This window comes from Oreochromis niloticus, linkage group LG6 (genome assembly GCF_001858045.2).
Source record: "Oreochromis niloticus isolate F11D_XX linkage group LG6, O_niloticus_UMD_NMBU, whole genome shotgun sequence".
Classification (NCBI taxonomy): Eukaryota; Metazoa; Chordata; class Actinopteri; order Cichliformes; family Cichlidae; genus Oreochromis; species Oreochromis niloticus.
Window position 1 is genome coordinate 12,364,816 of NC_031971.2, and position 13,485 is coordinate 12,378,300.

The 13,485-nt window shown below is 38.5% G+C and overlaps 2 protein-coding genes across 2 annotated transcripts in view; both read left to right on the forward strand.

Annotated features, from left to right (window-relative positions):
- The first annotated feature begins 677 nt into the window (after positions 1 to 677).
- Positions 678 to 13,485, forward strand: part of LOC109202491 (perforin-1-like) — a 25,372-nt gene continuing 12,564 nt past the window's right edge. Inside the window, exon 1 of the mRNA XM_019360143.2 lies at positions 678 to 891. The gene's annotated coding sequence lies outside the window, so the exon portion shown is untranslated. The remainder of the gene's footprint in view (positions 892 to 13,485) is intronic.
- On the forward strand, positions 1,791 to 5,333 carry LOC109202515 (perforin-1-like). Its single transcript, XM_019360199.1, has 8 exons — positions 1,791 to 2,077; positions 2,164 to 2,243; positions 2,690 to 2,735; positions 3,134 to 3,276; positions 3,385 to 3,523; positions 3,609 to 3,689; positions 4,832 to 4,927; positions 5,052 to 5,333. The coding sequence occupies exons 1-8, from the start codon at positions 1,808 to 1,810 to the stop codon at positions 5,331 to 5,333; spliced, it is 1,137 nt and encodes a 378-aa protein (XP_019215744.1). The 5' UTR covers positions 1,791 to 1,807.

Here is a 13,485-nt window from a genome sequence, read left to right on the forward strand (position 1 = left end):
ACAGCTTCTCTGCATGGACAATGAAGTTAGTCCAAGGACACTTCCTTAATCCTGGGTCCAATAAGTCATTGTTGGTTAATTTATTACTATGCTAATCTTTGTTGTTTTGGAGCACGTGCACCCATCTTATTTTTTAAAAGCTGTGCTCCTCAGTTTCGTTTTTAACAAATCTTGTTAGTTCGTTGTCCTGCTTTTGTCTGTTGACCAGAATAAAGGAGTATCTAGTGCAGAACCGACACTGGAGAAAAATGGGACATGCAGTGGGCTCCTATCAGGCTGAACTGATAACACGTCTGTTACCATAAACATTTGTTAATAAATTTGGCATCCGTTAATAATCTATTCACTTCTGCATATTCTTATCAGGGACACGAGGATGGGGGCTGGAGCGGATCCGAGCTGCCATGGGGCGAACGGTGGGGAAAACCCTGGACAGTACACCAGTCCATTTATTATTTAATTATATTATTAATTACATTTATTATTTAATTATTAATTAAATAAGTATATTTCGCAAAGGAAAAAATATACATGGCTCTAATAATTGTTGAGATTTCTACCAAACTGCATGTGTGGCATCTCTGTTGTGGTTTGGGGGCTGACAGCCTTCTTTCTCTTACATGTACACAGCTAAGTGGGTACATAATCTCAAACAGCTTCTCTGCATTGACAATGAAGTTATTCCAAGGACACTTCCTTAATCCTGGGTCCAATAAGTCATTGTTGGTTAATTTATTATGATGCTTATCTTTGTTGATTTGAGCATGTGTACCCATCTTATTCTTTAAAAGCTGTGCTCCTCAGTCTGTTTTTGAACAAATCTTGTTGGCTCATTGTGCTGCTTTTGTCCGACTTGCGTCATTGACAGAGAACTGCAACATTTTGTAAAAGGTAGAAAACATTTTTTTAAATGTTACACAAAGTTATTGTTAATTTTATTTTAATTAGACAGAGATTTAAGATTCAAAGAAAAAAAAGAACAATACAGCAGAGAGCATGAATACGTTTAGAAGCCGACAGCTTAAAGACTCAGTCTATTCTTGGAACCTGTGTATACTTGTATTGTATATGTGTTTTGTGATTTTATTTCTTATTGTGTCTTCTTTTAAGCCAAGATCATTTTACATGTGAAATGTATTTTTAGGTATAATCCTTAGAAGTAAACAAATTCTACCACCAGTACTGGACATATTCCAACTTCTCAGACGAGTTGGAATCAAGCAGCATGTTGTGAGGAATCACATCAGATGTGATGCCAGTGCACACAAACAAAAGTGTTTTCCTCTAAATAGCATTGTATGTGAACAAAACATTTTAATGGCAAGAGAAAAATGGCATTTTTTGTGCAGTGAGTAACTAAACAAACTATATTTTCCAGAGAGTTGATTCTGTTCATCCGATCACAGAATTTTAAGTGGGAGAAACATGTCCTCACCCAACCAACTGACTTTTTCAGTCTCAGCTGACCACAGGTTTATCCAAGCTCATAATATTATGCAAATCTTATCCTTCATCAAGTATCATATCAGATCAGGTAATAACATTCTTTAAATTCATTGCACCAGGTAATAAAGGGGGACATATCATAGACTTAAGAGTTATGCAAATCGTTAATTCACACACTGTTGTCTCCTGTACTGTTTATAAGGTCGGGGAAACCTGCAGTCAGCTGAGGCTGCATGTTTGCAAACATTTGGAGATCTTTACTTTACTGAGAATCACCTGCTGTTGAAATGATGATCACTTATGTCTTTATCTCTCTCTCTCTCTCTGTTTGTCCAAAATATCAGTCTTTTTCACTGCAACTATGCTGTCTTATTCAACCCCACCTCCTCTCTACCTGAGCCTCCTTCTCTTTCTGTCCTGCAACTCCCCTGTTCTTTCCTGTCAGACTGGAAACTACGTCCAGTGCAAGGCTGCTCCTTTTATACCAGGTCACAACCTGGTGGGGGAGGGATTTGACGTGGTCACTCTGCGACGAAAGGGAGCCTATATGATTGATGTGGATACCTACTTCACCCCAAGTGAAACATGTACTCTCTGCTCCAACCCGCTTCAAGGCAACGTGCTGCAAAAAGTAACTAAAGATGCAACAACAAAGAGCCATTTGAACAGTAGCACACACTTTATGTGTACATGTTCATGATCTGTCTTCATTTTCAGCTGCCAGTCTCTGCAGTGGACTGGCGTGCATTCAGCCGATGCAGTGCTGACATTTACAGCAGTGCCCACAGCTCTGTTAGGTATAGTCTTATACATTTTTATCATTGCTTAAAATTAATGCATGCTTTCCAAAGACAAATGTGCACAGTTAAATTGTGTTGTTTATACTCAGGCTGAACTGAGAACGCATCAGTTACCATGAAAAACAGCTGTGACAACTGAGCATCTTTTGGCTCAGCCGTTGACTCGCTATCTAAAGATTTCCATCTAATTAAAGCTCATTCAGTCTTTGGCAATGATGAAATGAAAAGTCACACCCATTTAATAGTAAGCATTTTGATTGCTAAACACCTTCTCTGGCCTAAATTCTCTTCATCATAATATTCACAGCTGAAAGTCTAGTTACAATAACAGGTGTTCATCTGTAAATACTAACTTTGGCAAACTGTTTAAAATCATTAAAATTAACTTTGAAATCAATCTGTAAAAGTTTACAGTGATTGTTTACTTTGAATTGTATTCACAGCTCTCTGGTTGACACTTACACCTCCCAGGACAGTACTGACTGGAAGGTAGGGCACATTTTACTATACTAATGACATATTTTACATGCATCTTGGTGCAGTAATCACGCCTTCACAAGACTGCCACCTTCTGACCAAAAATGAAATGTACCTTTTGCCATCAAATTGAGAACCAATGTTCTGAAAAGAAATCAACGAAGTACACATTTACTCTCATACACTTCAACATCCCAAGACAATATTTATTTGACCCAAGTGGGAAAATTACACAATAAATTTATATTATGTTCAAACATGAGGCCATGTTTGAACATAAATTAGGATCTGGACAAATACATCACAAAATGTCTCAGTACTGGCGAGCTAAAATGTGGAAAAAATCAATCACTTCTGTAAAGTCCCGTATTTGACCACACATTAATCATTTGTCTCATTTATTATAACAGGTTGGCCTAAATTTAGAGAAGTTTGTGGCTGCTAGCCTGGATGTGGGAGGAACGCAATCCACTGCCTATAACTTTGCTTCAAAAAGGACAAAAGAGGACCGCCACACCTTCAGCACACACAGGGTCACCTGCAACCATTACATGTAGGCTGTGAATAACTCAGAATACTCACATAAATTCAGGTTATTCTGTAATCGTGGTTTGAAAAGCTTCTGTTGAGATCATTTACTAATCTGTCTCTTTGTGTCCAGTTACCGAGTATCAGACAGACCGCCTCTCAGCCCTGAGTTCAGCTCGGCTGTAGCTAAGCTACCAAGATGCTACAACAGCTTCACCAGAGCTCAGTACAGTCAGCTCATACACACCTATGGCACGCACTACATCCGCCAGGTTAAAACACACACACTGTGAATTACCTTATTTAAAATAATTAAAACAAAATTATTTATAACAACAACTTTGCACCACATTACAGGTTCACCTTGGTGGTCGACTAAGGCGAGTCACAGCTGCACGAACCTGTCTGTCCTCACTGAACGGACTCACCTCAAATCAGGTTCATACATAAAGTTCCTTATTTATATAATGCAAAATCACAACAACAGTTGCCTCAAGGCACCAGCTATTTTTTGTGCAGAACTAACTAAACAGTGTATTAATGTAACAATGAAAATAATACGTACATGAGAATACAAACTTTGCTTTAGTCAAATTTTAATTTTTATATAAATATTCTCAGCTTGAACCTGTTAAGCAGAACATGAGCAGACAAAAGAATAAAAAAATTAAAAACATAGCTCTATTTTCTGTTTTCTACATTGTAGAGGGTGACTTTGCCTCTAAACAGGAAAATGAGCACAGTCAGATTCAGCGGGTGCGGGAACCCTAAAATAGGTTGTCGTGGCTCAGCATAGGGAAAAGAATCACAATTTTCATTGTGGGATCCAGCAGATTTTTTAGTGTACAGGCTGTGATCAGTTGACCTGCGGCTCTGAGATTTATTACTCTTTGTGAATGTACACAACTGAATTCAAAATGTCAGCGGATATTTCATGAGTTGTCTTGGCTGATTGAGGCCTGGAGATGGACAGCCCTGCTTTAAATCCATCACAGTACAGCAAACTAACCTGTTTATCCTGCACTAAACTGCAGAGTGTTTTCATGCAGTATTTAAATAATACCATTAATCTACCTCAGTTTGTTTGCAGCATGCTTCACAATATGAAAAACATATTTTCACATGTACAGACCCAATATCAGATTTACAAACATGACAACTTGTAAGGACGCGTAACTTTAAAGTCCAGTTTATCAAGCATCACTTAGCAGTCCTTACCTTTCAGTCTAACTTTTCTTCTTCCTCTCCTGTCCTGTCTTTTTATCTTTCTCCATCTCTGAGTGTTGTGCCAAAAAACAAACAAACCAAAAGTAAAATAAAAACCACCGGCCCACTTTAACTCCTGACTCTGGCACACGGTTTTGCCTCTTTCATCTCTTTTTTTGGAACATGGTGATTAATACAGGATTGAATTTCATGTGTTACAGTTCAGGCTCAAGTCTGTTTAATGTTTGAAAGCTTGCATTGATGTAAAATAATAACTCTCCTGAAATATATCAAACAATATATCTGTTTTGAAAATGTACAGAGTAGAAAATACAGATATTTGTTGACATTTTCTTTCCCTTCTTGTCCTGCAGGTCCACTCCTGTTTGTCGCTGGGTTTCTCTGTCGGCTTGGGAAAGAGCCAACTATCTGGTAACAGAGACTCTTGCAACAAGGTCCTACAAACCAGGGTCTCTCTGTTACATACAGCTCTGGACTCTACCACACTACACAGAGGTGGTAGGAGGCAATGGTTGGTTGGGAGAGTTTGCACTCACGCGTAATGACTCCCTTGGTTTTCTAACTTGGCTGAAGACACTGAAGGATCACCCAGATGTTGTTTCCTACTCCCTTCGGCCAATCTACGAGCTGATGACAAATGATGCGCAAAAGACAGGGATGAAAGCTGCCATTGAGCAGTACTTAGAGGACAATGCTGTGAAAAAATCGCCCAGTGAGCCAAACTGTGGTTCAAACGTTCCTAATCTGGCTTCCAACTGCTGTCCTCTGCAAGCCTGGAGGGGGACGCTAAGGGTTACCATTGTGCGAGCCTGGGACCTGAAAGGAGATCCAACTGGCCAGACGAGGGGTGAATAGACTGTGGTCAGGGATTACAATTTGGAGGTGGTACATCAAGCAGACTTAATAATTCTTCTGTTGCTCTTCTTTCTTTGCTTCTACACACAGCTATGCAAAAATGTGGTTTGGCTCCATCTATCGGCAGACTAATTGGATTCGGTCAAACAATCCCGGTGGAACGCTTATTATGATCTGGCAAGGTCAGTAACCCTCATTATAGATAATCATAAGTCTTTTGACCTCTCAGTCAGCAGAGTTTATGTACTTTTCAAACTTAAACTTATCAAGAGTTCAGATTGTTGTGGTTTGTCCCAATCAAAGTCATAAATGCCAAGAAGGGACGATACTTTTGTAGCTAAACTGACAGCAAAGGATTACCTTACATTAATCCAAATAACCAAACTCTACTACCAAACTTATCTTTTCAAGTTGTAGTGGCTGTAAAACCTGTAAAACTGCTGTAACAACAAATTTTGTGATACAGTGTAAACAATGACTTGGCAAGCAATAAAAGTAATATCAGCTATGTAGTGGTTTTGGACACATTTGCTACAGTTTTTACTGTAATACTAAAATGCTGAAGGCAACTGAGCACAACACTTCTGCAATACTTACAACCCACTCATTTTGTTAAAAGGCACCATGTGGAGCCTGCCTTAAATGTCTTCTGCTGCAATAAGTTCAAGTATCAAGTATTCCACTATTCACAGAGCCATTCTTCAGCTAACCATAACTATATAGGTACTTGTTAGATGGTTTTACAGCCAAACAAAAATAATTCGGGGGATGGGCCTATAATAGTCATCATAAACTGATTAAATCTGTCAAACATCTTAGGAGAAAAGAAAGTGATGTGCGACTGCCCCCCAAGAATTCACCAGTGTGTCTCTAACACAGATTCATTTTAAATCATTTTAAATTTTCCAATCTCAATTTTAAAAAATGTAAAATATGATTTTAACAAATATTTATGAATTTGTCCAAATGTCCTTATTACTGTTTATAATTCACAAACCTAAAATAAAAATTGGAAGGATAAAATTAAAAATCTTGTTTGATTAATTTTCTTATGAAGGTGGACACACACTCTGGTTTGAAGGTTGAAGTTTGGGACAAGGACGTAACGTATGATGACTTTCTGGGATCATGTGTCAAGTATCTTCAGCAGGGGACACACACATTTACCTGCCCAGCTAAAAGAGGCGGTTTTGAGGTCCGGTACACTCTGACATGTGACCCTCATCTGGCTGGAGACCGGTGTAACAGTTACAAACCATCTGCAAATAACAAATGTATTTTGAGTGTTAAGCTGTGGATATCCCACACCTACTGTGGCCAGTACAATCTTGTTTCCATAAAAGCGTAAAGAGTTCACCACTCTGTCAAAACTGGCTGAGTACAGAGTTCAACTATTTAGGATTAATGGTGTTTAAAAGAGCTGAAGGCAAAAGACAAAGAAAGAAAGCCGAGGACAGGAGTGGATTCTGGAGCAGACCGCTGAGAAAAAACTGACCCAGCAGCATCTTCTTCCTTCCCCGTCTCTCCACCTTTCTTTCACCCCATCCTTCTTCTCTCTCTCTCTCATCTTCTCTACCCTCACCTCTCACCTTTAACCCACCTTCTCTTTCACCGTCCCTCTCCTCCTAAAATCCCCCCAAACTTTACTTGGGACGTTTGTTTGTTTTTTAAAAACTTTATTCTGAATACATGTACTTAAATACACAAATAAAACTGCCATAACTTGATGAGACCTCATGTTGCCTGCTTCTTTTCTTGTGTGTCTGTGGATGTAAAACAGTAACACACTTTCTGCTCTGTCTGTCTTTAATTGCAAATAAATGCAATATATCTTCATTTAAAATGCAGTGCAAAAAACTTCTGCTCTAAATCTTTTTTTAGCAGAAAGCTTTTTTTTGCCCCTTCCTGATTTCTTATGTTTTAACATGTTTGTTACACTTACATGTTTCCGATTTCAAATGTTAACACAGATGGTCAGAGTAATACAGATTGTAGTTTTTTAAATGATGATTTCATTTAGTTGGGGAAAAAGCTCTCCAACTTTACCTCATGTGAAAAAGTAATATCCTTCTAACCTAATAAGTGGTTTGTTATTGAGCAAGAGCTGCAATCAAGCATTTGCAATAACTGGTGATGAGTGTTTTACAGCGCTGTGGAGGAATTTTGGTCCACTCTTCTTTGCAGAATTGTTTTAATTCGGCCACTTTTTCTAGCATAGGCTGAATTTTTAAGGTCATGCTAAATCATCTCAATCTGATTCCAGTCTGCACTTTGACCAGGCCAAACCTCCATTTGTTTTTTGCGCCATTCAGAGATGATCTTGCTGCTGTGTTTTGCATTATTGTCCTGGTGCACTTGAGCTTCAGGGCACATTAAATGAGACAAGTGAGGCCTTCAGGTTTTCCACATTTTCTGGATAATGGGCCTCATCGTGGTTCGATTCCCAAAGCGTTTGAATGCCTTTGTAACCCTTTCCAGACTGATAGGTTCAGTGTTTCTTAGCTGTTTCTTTAGATGTCCATGATGTTGCTTTCTGAGATCTTGTAGTCAACGTCACTTTGTCAGACACGTTCTAGTTAAGTGATTTCTTGACTAAATATTCTGGCCATATTCCAGCCTGGGTGTTGCTCTAGTTAACTCCTCGTTGGAGGGGAGAGGGAGGGGAAACAGGAGGACAAAGGAGGCGGGAACAACTGAGCTGTAGTGCTTTTTTTTCACTGTGCAATATTTGCAATTTTTTTTGTGATATTGACTGTGCAATAGACTCAGTCAAATGTGCAATCCACTGGTATTCCTATTTAACCCTATTATATATTCTGTATTTATATATGTGTATATATGGTATATTTATGCTCATATCTTTACTCTCATTCCCCTTTATTTGGTATTCCAACTCTGTAACATGCAACTTCTGTCGGTGCTGTGCTACTGGAAACGGAATTCCCGGAGGAACCCACCCGAGGATTAATAAGTTTCATCTAATCTCTAATTAATCTATACTTCAGTCTGGTATGAAGGTGTCTGTTTTGCAGAAGTCGAGTTTTTCTTGGTTGCAATCTTGCAGTCCATTCCTGTGCAGGCTTCTAGTGATTGTCTTCTTCGAGACTACAATTCCTGACTTGACTAAGTTATTCACTCATGTCTTAGCATTTTTTATTAGTCTTTAAACACATCTCTTACTAGTTTTCTTTCCAGAGTCTTTGAACTCTCTCCATTCCTGCCTCTGCCAGGCTTGTTCTGTACTGTGTGGCTCTCTTTGAATTTCTTCTCACTCCAGTTTGTCACACTTGGAAACATTGCGAAACTTTGTATATCTTCTCCTGCTTTGTTAGCATCACAATTCTTTTTCTCAAGTCTAAACTGATTTTGTTTGTTTTTGGCATGATGCTTTGTCGAGTGACAGCTCGAACTTTTACCTTTTATACTGTTGGGTCACAGTTTTAACTTGATTTAAAAGCTTTGCACATTACAAGTTCAAGCACATCATTGCCCAGCTCAATGAAAGGAACCTGTTTTGTGGGGCAAATATTGACACCAGTCATTTGTGTTTTTCTGAAATTATTCTGTTATTGTGTACAAAATATTAAAAAAAATAAGCTATAGGGAAATCCTCTACTTGAAAATCCTGTTTAAAAAAGCACTTGGGACATTGTGTTGGTGACAGCTTTTGTTATATATTAATAATATTTATATGAATATGGGATACTGTTACATGTCTGCATAGACTTTTGTGGAATATGGAGACACTCCTGGCATTATATGAGCAAAGTCAGACTCATTTTTTAGGGTTCGTGGAGATGAGTGTGAAGACCCAAACAATCCCTGTCAGTGATGGAGAGCTTTGATGAAACATTTGGTAAAAGTTCACCACATGAAGGAAATGAAGTTCTCAACTTTCCTTAGGAGGACCCCAGCATGCCTGCTTAAAGAAAAGTAAGTTACTTTTCTTTAAGCAGGCATGCTGGGGTCCACATTTGACTGAGTCTATTGCACAGTCGATATCACAAAAAAATATTGCAAATATTGCACAGTGAAAAAAAGCACTACAGCTCAGTTGTTCCCGCCCTCCTTTGTCCTCCTGTTTCCCCTCCCTCTCCCTCCAACGAGGAGTTAACTAGAGCAACACCCAGGCTGGAATATGGCCAGAATATTTTTAGTCAAGAAATCACTTAACTAGAACGTGTCTGACAAAGTGAAGTTGACTACAAAGATCTCAGAAAGCAACATCATGGACATCTAAAGAAACAGCTAAGAAACACTGAACTCTATCAGTCTGGAAAGGGTTACAAAGGCATTCAAACGCTTTGGGAATCGAACCACGATGAGGCCCATTATCCAGAAAATGTGGAAAACCTGAAGGCCTCACTTGTCTCATTTAATGTGCCCTGAAGCTCAAGTGCACCAGGACAATAATGCAAACACAGCAGCAAGATCATGTCTGAGAATGGCGCAAAAAAAAAATGGAGGTTTTGGCCTGGTCAAAGTGCAGACTGGAATCAGATTGAGATGATTTAGCATGACCTTAAAAACTCAGCCTATGCTAGAAAAGTGGCTGAATTGAAAACAATTCTGCAAAGAAGAGTGGACCAAAATTCCTCCACAGCGCTGTAAAAGACTCATCACCAGTTATTGCAAATGCTTGATTGCAGCTCTTGCTTGATGAAAAAACCACTTATTAGGTTTAGAAGGATATTACTTTTCACATGAGTAAAGTTGGAGAGCTTTTTCCCCAAACTAATGAAATCATCATTTCAAAAACTACAATCCTGTATTTACTCTGACCATCTGTATTACATTAACATGAAATCGGAAACATGTAAGTGTAACAAACATGTTAAAACATAAGAAATCAGGAAGGGGCAAAAAAAAGCTTTCTGCTAAAAAAAGATTAGAGCAGAAGTTTTTTGCACTGCATTTTTAAATGAAGATATATTGCATTTATTTGCAATTAAAGACAGACAGAGCAGAAAGTGTGTTACTGTTTTTACATCCACAGACACACGAAAAGAAAGCAGGCAACATGAGGTCTCATCAAGTTATGGCAGTTTTATTTGTGTATTTAAGTACATGTATTCAGAATAAAGTTTTTAAAAACAAACAAACGTCCAAGTAAAGTTTGGGGGATTTTTAGGAGGAGAGGGACGGTGAAAGAGAAGGTGGGTTAAAGGTGAGAGGTGAGGGTAGAGAAGATGAGAGAGAGAGAGAGAGAAGAAAGGATGGGGTGAAAGAAAGGTGGAGAGACGGGAAGGAAGAAGATGCTGCTGGGTCAGTTTTTTCTCAGCAGTCTGCTCCAGAATCCACTCCTGTCCTCGGCTTCTTTTCTTTGTCTTTGCCTTCAGCTCTTTTAAACACCATTAATCCTAAATAGTTGAACTCTGTACTCAGCAGTTTGACAGAGTGGTGAACTCTTTTACGCATGTATGGAAACAAGATTGTACTGGCCACAGTAGATGTGGGATATCCACAGCTTATCTGAGACTGAATATTTTTACTTGTTTAATACTGGCAGATAATAACAATTATATATCTAAGGTACCTCTTATAATAGAGGTGTCCCCTTTAAGAACCCCAAAGAACATGTTTTTGACAGCTTTATTTGAATCAGAAGTAAAGTGACACAACAAGGATTTGATCATTTTTACAAACTGAAATTAGACTCACATATTAGTAGAAATACACAGCAGCTGATTCAGTGTGTGTGTAATTATTTATCATAAAAACTACTGAAAACCAAAAAAAGTACAATTTTTCTATCACTTAAAAATATTAATATATGAATACAGCCCTGAACTGTAGCTTATATAAAGGCTAAAAACTGAAATACAGTTATCTCTTAGTGGTAGCAAAATAAATCCATAAACTGATGAGTCACATGAATTTTTACATTAATTAACTCAAAATACATTTGTTATTTTGCAGATGTTTGTAACGATAACACGTCTCCAGCCAGATGAGGTCACATGTCAGAGTGTACCGGACCTCAAAACTCCTCTTTTAGCTGGGCAGGTAAATGTGTGTGTCCCCTGCTCAGATACTGACACATGATCCCAGAAGGTCATCATGCCATACGTCCTTGTCCCAAACTTCAACCTTCAAACCAGAGTGTGTGTCCACCTTCATAAAAAATTAAACAAGATTTTTAATTTTATCCTTCCAATTTTTATTTTAGGTTTGTGAATCATAAACAGTAATAAGGACATTTGGACAAATTCATAAAATATTTGTTAAAATCATCATTTTAAATTTTTTAAAATTGAGATTGGAAAATTTAAAATGATTTAAAATGAATCTGTGTTAGAGACACACTGGTGAATTCCTGGGGGGCAGTCGCACATCACTTTCTTTTCTCCTAAGATGTTTGACAGATTTAATCAGTTTATGATAACTATTATAGGCCCATCCCCGAATTATTTTTGTTTGGCTGTAAAACCATCTAACAAGTACCTATATAGTTAAGGTTAGCTGAAGAATGGCTCTGTGAATAGTGGAATACTTGATACTTGAACTTATTGCAGCAGAAGACATTTAAGCAGGTCCACATGGTGCCTTTTAACAAAATGAGTGGGTTGTAAGTATTGCAGAGTGTTGTGCTCAGTTGCCTTCAGCATTTTAGTATTACAGTAAAAACTGTAGCAAATGTGTCCAAAACCACTACATAGCTGATATTACTTTTATTGCTTGCCAAGTCATTGTTTACACTGTATCACAAAAATTTGTTGTTACAGCAGTTTACAGGTTTTACAGCCACTACAACTTGAAAGATAAGTTTGTATAGAGTTTGGTTATTTGGATTAATGTAGGTAATCCTTTTGCTGTCAGTTTAGCACAAAATTATCGTCCCTTCTTTGGCATTTATGACTTTGATTGGGACAAACCACAACAATCTGAACTCTTGATAAGTTTTAAGTTTGAAAAGTACATAACTCTGCTGACTGTGAGGTCAAAAACTTATAATTATCTATAATGAGGGTTTACTGACCTTGCCCAGATTATAATAAGCGTTCCACCGGGATTGTTTGACCGAATCCAACGAGTCTGCCGATAGATGGAGCCAAACCACATTTTTGCATAGCTGTGTGTAGAAACAAAGAAAGAGAGCAACAGAAGAATTATTAAGTTGCTTGATGTACCACCTCCAAATTGTAATCCCTGACCACAGTCTATTCACCCCTCGGTCTCGCCAACTGGATCTCCTTTCAGTCCCAGGCTCGCACAATGGTAACCCTTAGCGTCCCCCTCCCAGGCTTGCAGAGGACAGCAGTTGGAAGCCAGATTAGAATGTTTGAACCACAGTTTGGCTCACTGGGCGATTTTGTCACAGCATTGTCCTCTAAGTACTGCTCAATGGCAAGCTTTCATCCCTGTCTTTTGCGTATCATTTGTCATCAGCTCGTAGATTGGCCGAAGGAGTAGGAAACAACATCTGGGTGATCCTTCAGTGTCTTCAGCCAAGTTAGAAAACCAAGGGAGTCATTACGCGTGAGTGCAAACTCTCCCAACCAACCATTGCCTCCTACCCCCTCTGTGTAGTGTTGGTGGAGTCCAGAGCTGTATGTAACAGAGAGACCCTGTTTTGTAGGACCTTGTTGCAAGAGTCTCTGTTACCAGATAGTTGGCTCTTCCCAAGCCGAACAGAAAACCCAGCGACAAACAGGAGTGGACCTGCAGGACAAGAAGGAAAGAAAATGTCAACAAATATCTGTATTTTCTACTCTGTACATTTTCAAAACAGATATATTGTTTGATATATTTCAGGAGTTATTATTTTACATCAATGCAAGCTTTCAAACATTAAACAGACTTGAGCCTGAACTGTAACACATGAAATTCATCCTGTATTAATCACCTGTTTCCAAAAAAAGAGATGAAAAGAGGCAAAACCGTGTGCCAGAGTCAGGAGTTAAAGTGGCCGGTGGTTTTTATTTTACTTTTGGTTGTTTGTTTTTGCACAACACTCAGAGATGGAGAAAGATAAAAAGACAGGACAGGAGAGGAAGAAGAAAAGTTAGACTGAAAGGTAAGGACTGCTAAGTGATGCTGATAAACTGGACTTTAAAGTTATGTGTCCTTACAAAGTTGTCATGTTTGTAAATCTGATATTGGGTCTGTACATGTGAAAATATGTTTTTCATATTGTGAAGCATGCTGCAAA